Below are 11127 nucleotides of genomic sequence, written 5' to 3'. Positions count from 1 at the left end.
TCTATATGGCACTCTTAACTGCTAGGTGCGAGCGATGGAAACACTTAAAAAAAAAAAGATTTTACTGCATGTAGGAAGAAAGAATGTACCATTACCGTCAATATTTTCATAAATGTAGTTTATGATGTTCCGATAATCAAAATTTTTGCCCAAGAATGATGTACATGGTGCGCCCCTGTTCATGTCGACCTCTCGCGTTTCAACAGCGCTGAGCTGGGCTTTGCGGAGTTTGAATATGCTTCTGGCGTTTCCAGAGTCTAGTGAAGCCCCGGTGTGCTTCGCATAGATTGAGGAGGTGTCGGTCCACCTCCGGAGCCTCGTCGCTCGCCACGATGTGTGTATAGTGTGTCGGTCGTATTTGTCCTTCATGCAGCAATATCCATTCTTGTACTTCCTGAGCAGCGTCTACGGTGTCCTCTTGTCGGAATTTTACCAATACGTGATTTTAGATCGTTTGAGATTTCGTTTATAGATGCCCGTTCCGGTGGAGATTTCGCGGACGTAGTGGTCACTGCCGAAGCTCAGTTCTATGTAGGAACAGGTCGCTTCCAGACCCTCCGTAGCGTACGCCAGGTCGGGGGAAGTATCTCTGCTGACGATTGTATAGTGGGTTGCTTGATTGCCGTAACCAATTTGGAGATTTCGAAAATTATCCATGTATCTTTACATTCCCAGAAACATTTGTAAATGCCCGTATTAATCTATGCCGCGACACCGTGAATGCATCGAGGGCGGGACAGGGGAGTACAGAAAAATTGCAGGCGACCACCCAAAGTGTGCAACGAATGACAACAGCAGCTGCGCCCTCACAGAGGGTTTTGATAGCTGCTTTTAACGACGTTATCGTGCCGTCGCTTCACTGCACTTCTTTTGGTTGGCGCGTAGCCCTCGCTCTTGCCGGTTCTCCGACAGCGTGTGAACCTCGCGTGACCCGGTCATGCCTGGCGAGAAATGAACGGACTATAGGCTCCCACCGCGTCGGCTGTGCCTACAGGGTACCTGAAGGGCGTGTGCACCGAGGCATCTGCAGCTGCCCCTCGAGTCTCTCTTGGCACTGCAGTCAAGGCTGGCGGATCGAAGCGCGAGTGTCATTATACGGCAGGATATAGTTTTGAAGACGATGTTGACGAGGCTTAAGCTACAAATTATACCGCTGTTTCGCGCCCAACAACACCACGGCCCCGCGAGCCGCCTCTAGAAATTATAGCAATTATAGCAAAGCATTCGATAAAGTTCCTCATAAACGCCTACTCTTAAAGCTTTCTCGGCTTAACGTGCACTCAGACATTATTTCATGGATAAACGAATTCCTCGCACATCGCTCACAGTCCGTTATCCTTAATACCAGTCACATCAGGAGTTCCACAAGGAAGTGTCCTTGGCCCACTCTTATTCCTAATTTATATTAATGACTTACCGCAAAGCCTATTGTGTCGAGTGCATCTATTCGCCGACGATTGCGCTATTTATACCACAGTTACTAATATAAACGATCAAGAATTCCTTCAGGAGAACCTTAACCGCATTCAAGCGTGGTGTAATTTCTGGTTGATGACCCTAACCCCCCCCCCCCCCCCCCCTAAATTCAAGCTCATGTCTTTTCATGCCGTCTCAACGCGTATTTATCGACGTATACAATTTTTTTTTATCTTCCTGTCCCACGTGTTCTATCATATACATACCTAGACGTCACTATCAGCAGTGATCTGTCATGCAGCGAGCATGTAACAAGTCTAATCTCATTTGCGAATAAAAAACTAGGCTTCCTTAAACGTCACCTTCACCACGCTCCTCAAGATGTAAAGTTACTTGCTTAAAAATCATTAATCCGGAAGAAACTTGAGTATGCATACGCCATTTGGAACCCACAGCAAGCATACCTCGTTGACTCTTTAGAAGCCGTGCAAAACAGAGCTGTCCGTTTCATCCATCGCTCATACTCTTACGATATCAGCGTCTCATCTCTCAAACAGCAGTCCCAATTACCAAGCCTTTCCGTCCGTCGCCACATTTCTCGCCTGTGCCTGTTTCACAAATTTTATTATTCCCATCTCAAACAGGAACCATACATCTGCGCACCTCCATAACGCACGTCTCACCGCATCGGTATCCGTTTAATGTTTCACGCCAACGTGCACGTACGACTACTTTTTCGAAGTCATTTTTCCTCCTAACAGCAAGTCACTGGAACGACCTTCCCCACGAAAGTGCAGCCACCACCTGTCCATCCACCTTCCTAGACGAAGTCACGTCGCACTTGTCATCATGAAAATATGTTATATGCACTTATGTTAACCCCACCCCTTATGTAATACCCCCAGAAGGAAAAATGAAATGAAACAGGCTCGTGTTCTGGACGCAGTACTACACGGGCACGCTCCTCACCGGTGTCCGTAAGCAGGATGGCGCTGAGGCTGTCCTTGTACACTGGGTGACTGTGGTACCAGAACATCACGTGGTCGCTCCGCAGGAAGTTGAGGTGCTTAGCCAAGTTGGCGGCCAGTGGCTGCGGCCCCAGCGGGATGGCCAGGCTGTGTAGGCCGAAATGCGGTCCGCCCTGCTGGCGCCAGGCGCGGCTGAATGATCGCGCCAGCCGCTCGTCCATACGCCAACGCGACATGCTGGCCAGGAAGTTGCCGCGAAAGCCATCCGCAACGATCGCCTGTGCCACTAGGGGGCTAGCCTGCGAAAGCATGTGGCCAATACAGTGCTGCAGTGCCGGCGCAAGGACGTCCAGTGGACGGAATTGTTTTTGGTATGCGTATACATACATTGTACTCTGGTTAGCAGCGCCACAAAGCAGTTACCCTAAGCACCCATGACATTGAATAAAATTACCCATTAACTCCGAGGTAAATAGTGCTAACCATGCAGGGACGGCGTCAGGAATTAGTGGGGTGGCACAGAAACGGGGGAAGGGGGAGTAATTAAATTAAACTTTTTAAATGAATTAAATTTTCGTCAGGCATGACGTTTGTGGCTATGGCGTGGACCCACTATTTTGGTGTTGTCTAGTAAATTTCAGAGTGGCGGCCGCCAACCTTCGCTTCCCCTTGGCGCCGTCACCGATGCCAACGAAGACGGTCGTAGTTTTTGAGCGAACACGCTGCAGTCATCTAGGGAAATGGAAGTGGCACGTTTTACGCTGTCACCTCGCTGATAAAATGTGCCTTGATACACACGCTCTGGCTTAGGCATTTGCAAAGCAGTTTTCTGCCACTTTCGTTGTACTCCGAATTGCGTGTCGTGTTCTGGCCCCTAGTCTCGCATTCATCTACGCGAGAAATTGCACAGCGAGGCGCGTCGAGGAGGGCGCCCTGTTATGGCTGTTGCTAGACCCGGAGCTTCAGGATATTCGTTTCAGCTTCCCGCTGTTAAGCAGCAATACGTGACATTGTCGCACCTTTCAATAGGAATGAATCCATTCCCATGGGCCTTCTTGTCGGCAAAGTTTAAACTTTGGAGGCAATGGCCCAAATATGACCAATAATCAAACTTTTAGACCGCTGTTGATACCATGTGTGCCTTATAACTTGCCAAAAAGTGGCATCAACAGTTTTATAAACGCTTGTGAGGCTGTGTACTGTAGTGTGGAGGGTGGACATGATGACTGCAACTTCTATGTCTCTAGAGTTTCTGCCGCAGGTGGATTCAGTGTCTGTCTTGGAAATTCCAAGTATTTGAAGGGGCTCACTGATTTACGCGCGCGAACTTCCTTTCCTCGTGAGCCAGGGAAACAGCCTGTGCTTTCAACCGCTGCTCTGTGAAGGGGACGCTGGCTTAGCTAAACTGTTGCCGTGATGTGGCTTGTAAGATCATGCGGCGCCGCTCTGCCACGGTGACAGCAGACACGGCTGTGACTGAGCCGTCTAATGACGTGGTTGTGACGATTTGTTTACTTCTTTGTTTTTGCCAAGGGACACTAGCCGTTTCCTGGCTGTGGCTAATGGTGGTATTTCCGGTCACAACCCAATGGGCACTGAAAAGCCCTTGGATGTCCTGTAAACGTTTTAGACGTCCTGTGGACGTCCAATGGAGCTTCAGTGTTCACTGGGCAAGAGGTCTCTTGAAAGTTTGAAGCGCTCGTTTCTGTGAAACGAATCAGCGCCGAGTGAGCAATCAAGTTGATCCGTCGTCTCCGAGTGCATTTATCGCTGCAATCAGTGCAGCGAGCCGCAGTTAATTGGTTTATGGTTTATGCGGTTTAACGGCCCAAAGCGGCTCAGGCTATGAGGAACTCCATAGTGGAGGGTTGCGGGTAATTTCGACCACTTGGAGGTCTTTGACGTGCATTGACATCGCATAGGACAAGGGCCTCTAGCATTTCGTCTCCATCGAAATGCGACCGCTGCGGCCGGGATCGAACCGGCGTCTTTCGGGTCAGCAGCCGAGCTACGGCCGTCGCGCGAATTTAAGGCCGTCAACATGGCAGGCGAGCACAGTTTCTAAATTTTCTGAATTGGCGCTGTGGTTCGAATTCATCATCATCATCAGCCTGAATACGCCCACTGCAGGGCAAAGGCGCCGCTCATGTCTCCCCAGTTAACCCTATCCTTTGCCAGTTGCGCCCATCGTATCCCCGCAAACTTCTTAATCTCATCCGCCCACCTAACTTTCTGTCGCCCCTGCCACGCTTGCCGTCTCTTGGAATCTACTCCGTTACCCTTAAAGGCCCCCTGCCCACCCGCGGCCAGCAGACACTCTCTACCTCACTTTGAGCGAGCCTCCTCTCCTTCCATTCCCTCCTCGAAATTTTTCTCTCCCGCTCCTCGTCGAGTAGGCTTGGCAAGGCAAAATCACCCCTTCCTTCTCCGGTGTAAGCCGGAGGCGTGGTGTCTGTGGAGTGCGTCACAGGGCGACGTCATGGCCCCGCCTTCAATAGAATTCTTTTCTTGGTTTTTGCATTTTCTCCGAAAACTGAACGATCGAGAGGCGCGATCGGCTCGACCACCTAGACTTGTTAGCGAGCGCATCCTTTCATACATCTGTTTGTCATTCCCAGTTAACGAGCCACCTTTTCATTTTCTTTTAGGCCTCCCCACCGTTTCACGAGCGGAGGGGCGGAAGTCGGTTGTGTTCGAAACACACGGCGAAGCGCGGACCCGGCAACCGCCCGTTTGCTTTTCTCCATGCGTGTTTGTGTTCTGTGTGTTTGTGTCTTTTCTCCGCTCCAAAGCATATGTCATTCATTGGAGTCAAGGCGTACGCAAGATGCACGAAAGATAAGCGGTATGTGTGCGGAGCGATCAAGTGGGCGAGCGAGGGAAAGGCTCTGCTGCACTACTAATTAAAACCTTGTTTTGGGGGGCTCGCATAGAAGAAAAGAAACTGAGAAGGGAGCGCGCACGCAGAGCGTCTCGTGACGGGATCACGGCGGGGGGGGGGGGGGGGGGGGGGGCGAGCCAACTCCCTCAGTTTTACTGTTTTTTTACTTTTTATGGCTAGGGTTCAAGGCTGTCGCCGCACGCTCCCTCCGCAGTTTTTTTTTTTTGTTCCTTCATGCGGGTTTGTAGGCATGAGCCAGAACAGAAGGCGCTGCGGAAAGCGTTGTGCAGACGACGCGACGCCAAGGCTACGCCCAACCTTCTCCCGTCAGTCAGAACGATGCACCAATGGAGTGCCTTTAGCGAAAGTAGCCCCCCTTGACGTCAGCGGGGTGCAGAGTAGTGGGCCGGGCCCGTTTTTGAAGGAAGGAAAGAACGAACGGGCTTTGATTTGAATTTTCGCAGCTTTTCGGGGCGCGCATGGCTCTAGTATTTTGCAGAGGTTATCTTCGATGCCTCATCTATGCAGTGGGCTTGTTTTTCAAAAATGTCCGGACCCTGGTCAGTGGCCCTTTAAGGACCAGCGGTTATCTTGCCTTCGCATTACATGCCCTGCGCAAGCCCATTTCTTCCTCTTGATTTCAACTAGGATGTCATTAACCCGCGTTTGTTCCGTAGCTCGCTGCGTTGTCCTTAACTTAAGTTGAACTCTTTTCGTAAGCCTCCACGTTCCTGCCCCATAGGTGAGTACCGGCAATATACGGCTGTTGTATACTTTTCTCTTGAGGGATATTAGTAAACTGCCATCCATGATCCGAGAGAACCTGCCAAATGCATTCCACCCGAATCTTATTCTTCTAGTGATTTCTCTCTCGTGATTCAGATTTGCGGTCACTACCTGCCCTAAGTAGACGTATTCTCTTACCACTTCCACCACTTCGCCACCAATTGTGAACTGCTGTTCCTTTTCAAAATATGCCTTTGAAAGCCCGTTGAGTTGGCTTTCCCACCTTGCATGTTTATGGAAATGCGTAACTCGCATTTTTGATGCAGAATATACGGACGCAGTTTGTGCATTTCATGATGTACAAAGAAGTAATCGTTATTTCGGCGGCAATACCACGCGCAGCGGTACCATTTTACAAATGTGTAAGGCGGGAAAGCCAATTCAACGAGCTTTCGAAATCGTGTTTTTGACGCTCGATAGTTGGAACCCTGAGCCGATTCAAAAAGTTTAAAAACTTGCCTCGCCTTCGATATTTACGGCCTTCAATTTCGCATGTCATCTTGCGCCCTAAAACCAAACCTGAAAAAATTTAAAGTTAATTAGTTAATTTCAATTATTTCAGCATATATGATTTGAAATCTGGCGTGTACACAATGTCCGCCTTGAGGTGCAATCCACATGCACAGATCGCATCGCCGTATGTCTCACGGTTTTTAAAATAAAAGCCTGGAGAGATTAAGAAGGATCACCCGGTATGTACTGCGAACCATTCGTTTTTTTTTTTTTTTTAACGGTTGTCGGCTATGCGTTCGAACAGTTTTGTAGCCCTATCCGGGGAAGTACGAGTAAAATATTCGATAGGTCAGCGCTCAGAGAAAGCTAATTCAGTTTTTATGACACAGCAGAAAGAATCCATATTCAAACCGAGAGTAGATATCGTGTAAAAGTAGTGGATAAAACAACGGTAATTGAATGCCTGTAACAAGGAATGTGAAACGCCAAGCACTGCTGATGCAGACACACTCAAATGGCGCTCGATATTGCTTGCTAGGCTTGTAAGCTTGTCAGAAGGCAAGATTTTGCGCCGAGTGGTCAATCCTATCCCCGAGCTAAAAAGGTTCGGGCACAGTGCACCGCCTCTATGGAAGCCACCGTGAATACTCCCACTAATCATTTATATCCAACTCCCTCCTGAGCGCTCTCTTCGTGCGGACGCTGTTGTCAAGAGCAGCATTCAGAACAGGAGCATGTTTGCTTCGCTCCTGTTTCGTCGATTTTGTTATACTCTGACAGGGAGCCACGATTCCCCTCTAGCACTTCTTTACAGCGCCAGGATCGGTCCTTTCTGCCAACCACCTGTAATAGCTCTGTTCACGGCACCTAAACCGCATGGCTCGGACCACACCTGTCTCCGCTATACAGCGAGAACCGCGTCGCCGCATGATTGTGTACTTTCGCCATCTCCCGAGTTCGTCTAAAACTGCGACGAACTCCGTCTCCGAGATCAGGCAGCATCTCCTGAAGGGAACGGTTGCGCAACGCATCTGCACGAATGACCGAAGATGTTCGTCACGTGCCCGCTATACCAATCCTAAGGCTTTTTCCTCGCTTTGTCGCGTTGGACTAGGCGTTTAACGATTATTGATTTTTGATTTGATTTAACGATTATACTAGAAGGGAAGCCTAAGGGTGGAACACGGTTATGGGCTTATTTGATTTGCTTCCCTGCAACCAGAGTATTTCTGACGTTGGCTTGTTTTTGTAATTTTTTTCAGAACAAATTATTATTCGTTTATATTAGCTACAGTAAACTCTTGATGATGCAGATTCCGAAAGCCTGGAAAATACCTATAATCTAAAATTCGCATGATCGAAAACACCAAAACATGAGCACCAAACGATTAAGGAAGATTGATATAGCTTATTCCTGTTCCTTACTAGCTAGAGATAAGAATTCGAAGATGTTTAACTGAAGCTTTCGACGTACAATTTCATCTGCAAGACTTTTTCGAACGGCTAATCATATTGGCCCCATTGCCACGGGTTCACAGCGCGTCGTTGAACGTCTGGGCACGCAGCGTTCCGACGGAAAAACATGACTGTGCGAATATGGCAAAGACAAGAGGCAAATAAATCAATACGACACCATAGGGCGCAGTGCCATGTACGCGCAGTCTTATTTCTCCTCGAAATGAATCAACTATCCCGCAAATATACATTCTACTGAAGCGTTCCGACCATAGCACATTTCGCCATTTCTGTCGTCTCGGTTAGATTCCTTCAATGCTTTCACCTCATCCACAATGCCGTCCTAATTTCGAGGATAGCAGCGCGACAGAGTAGTGCGGCAGTACGTTAACCCGTATGCTTCCTTCTTTTCAATGGTCAGGGATTTTCTGGACACTTCATCCCATGGAGGAAGGTTTTCCTTCCTCCATGCTTCATCCCTTACGGAAGTGCGAGTAGTTTGAAACGGTGGACGTGGATACGCAATTTCAGGACAAGACCGGCGCGCAGGTGTCGCACTGCTTTCAGCTCTGAATTGACCCGACTGCCAGCCGGTTCTTGCAGGAGATAGAGCCTTCTTATCCCGAAACACAACACGCTGCACGTATAGATACCAACCGTGATCATATTATCGGAACTCTACATTTAAAGTGCATTGGGACGAAAAAGAGGGAGCAGTTTATAAATGCCAAAAATGTAACGGCACAGTATTTTTGTAACGCAAAGTCGAGTAAGCCAACTCACGTGCTGAAAATCCTCAGGAATGTCTTGAGAGTACATCGTGTGGTTGTAATGAAGTATGGTGTCCAAAATAATGGCGCCTTGAAATTTGGATTCGTCTTGAAGCAGCTCGCTCGTGATGAGGAAGTCGTTGACGAAGTAGTAACTGCCGACGCAGCCCTGCGCACCGAAAACTGCATGCTGAGCCGGTTACACGTTTAGCATCCGCGCTGTTAGCAACAATACGCGACATTGTTGAAATGTTTCCCAGATTTTATCGCGTGCATATACCTAAGATGATATTAGCAAAACTTGCTTGCTTGGTTGCATTTAGTAGCTTTATTCATTTACTCTAGTAAAAAAAAATCACAGGGACACATAATTCTACTAATGGTGTCTTCGGCTGACACGCACGGCCTCCGTGCCAGTGCGCAGGAAGTGACGTCAAATACTACACGAGTGGCACGTCTCCTTGCACATCAGCCGAACGTGCGAAACACTCGCAGAGCGCCGTTGCTCTTTCTGCCGTCTGTTAACCGAGGCCTCCGAGACTACTAATGATCTCAGAGGCTATTCCTACGAGCGACCGACGCCAACGAGCGCAGTTTGTACAATTAGCAACAGCCTCTTCAGAACAGTGCAGTACCGTGCTTGTAACAGGCGTTGATAGAATCGGCGGGAAACGAGGGACCCACGAGCCTGCTCGTGAGATACTGCGATTAATTATGGGGACGCAGGTTTGTAAGACCCCACACCACCTCGCCGGTTTCGATGCATACGCCTTTAGAGCTTCAGCAGAGTAACTTCTGAAAATGTCAGCGGGTGATTCTTAATCCACTAAGCGCCCCATATTGTCGCTTTATTGATATCCTTTAACCTGCGCATACGTTGGCAAAAAGTGCGATGTTATAAAGTGCAGGCATGCCGGATGAACAGCATATGCCGTTCGCTGCAAGAGCTAAGGCAGAACTTGCAAGACTAAAAATATTGACAAACCTTTAATTTCCTCATAATGGAAGGCACACGGCTCGCCGACCGGTGGCTGCGTGATTGTAGCGCGAATAAATGTATTGCAGCTGCTATAATATTCAACATTTCTTTAAAGTGTGCCCACTTGTTATGCTTCGTCCGTTTTTCCACTTCGTCGATGCTGCCTCAACCAACGAGTGTGAACAGCGTCGTCTGCTAGCGCGCGCTGCACGACGGGATTGCACCGCGCTCCACCGTCGGTCTCCACGGTGGCGCGGTGGCGCGCACGCGTGTCGTGCTCGTCCAACACCACCTAGAAGACTTCTTCTAGGTGGTGTTCATAGAGTTTCTTACTATTACCTAGAGGGAAAGCTGGCGGCCCGTCTATGGGAGTTTGCATGGCGACCCCTCGAGACCACTTCAGCCACCATGGGCGCTCAAAGCATCATGGGGCGGTGAGCTACTTGTTGCGGAACTGCAACTTTTGGCCAAAAAATAATGCAAAAATAAGCGCTATTTGATAATCAAGAATGTTCTAACATTCAATATCTTGTCTAATGATTGCAACAAACGAGCAGAAAAGCATTTAAGTGCAAAGTTTGCCCAAAATAAGAGACGACTCGCTCTCCTATTGGCCAAGTAATGAACACTATAAAAACGAATATTTCGTAATTAACAGGCGCATTTTTAAAAGTAAATATGTTTAAAAAAAATGTTGTTGCTTAGGTACTTCAAGAAGTTTTTTAATGGCATTTCGGAAAAGTGAAACCTTTTATTGGCGTCGTGTGTCTATGCGTTTTTACTACTATGGTTTTTGCACTCTGCGTTCGCGCGAAAGTCGTCTGCGCACACACGAACAGCGTTTTAGGAATGAAACATCTCAGTAGTGCCACTCCGTGTTCCCGAAAAACTACGACTGTTCCGCAACAAGTAGCTCACCGCCCCATGATGCTTTGAGCGTCCATGGCGGCTGAAGGGCAGCGCCGCCAGCTTTCCCTCTAGGTAATAGTAAGAAACTCTATGGTGGTGTTGGCTCGTCCCACCCGAATGTACGGCACTGCACTAGTGGCATCCAGCCGAACGTGGGGCACCGCACGAGTGCGTAGAAAACTCCACGAGTGTCGTCAGCCGAAGATACCATAAGTGTCGGCAGTGCGATAGCATCAGCAGCTGTTGATGCCTTTACCGGCAGTCAAGTCACTTCCGTTTAGTGAGGTCACTTTCCTCCAGCCAATGGGATTGCTGCCGTCCGATGATGTCACTTCCCTCCAGCCAATGGGAGAATTTTATGACCGACGACGCATTTTAAAACGGTGTCTTTTACGCTGCACTCGTTAAAAAAGTCCTTGAGCACACCGAAAAAAAAGAAGAAAAACAGCTAAAAGAAAACCCGAATGCCGAATGGTGCAAGCCGCATGCAGTGACCATTAACATTCGCAA

At 48.6% G+C, this 11127-nt stretch overlaps 1 protein-coding gene across 1 annotated transcript in view; it reads right to left on the bottom strand.

Moving 5' to 3' along the window:
• Positions 1-11127, bottom strand: part of LOC149350231 (uncharacterized) — a 45599-nt gene that overhangs the window by 11091 nt on the left and 23381 nt on the right. Inside the window, exons 7-8 of the mRNA XM_089575517.1 lie at positions 8743-8898; positions 2386-2683 (exon numbers count right to left, since the gene is read on the bottom strand). Coding sequence (XP_089431643.1) covers positions 2386-2683; positions 8743-8898 — 454 coding nt within the window. The remainder of the gene's footprint in view (positions 1-2385; positions 2684-8742; positions 8899-11127) is intronic.

The sequence above is a fragment of the Amblyomma mixtum genome, chromosome 3 (assembly GCF_055824585.1).
Source record: "Amblyomma mixtum isolate Tamu chromosome 3, ASM5582458v1, whole genome shotgun sequence".
In the NCBI taxonomy this organism is placed as follows: domain Eukaryota; kingdom Metazoa; phylum Arthropoda; class Arachnida; order Ixodida; family Ixodidae; genus Amblyomma; species Amblyomma mixtum.
The sequence above is the reverse complement of the archived record's forward strand: the minus strand, read 5'-3'. Positions and strand labels throughout refer to the sequence as shown.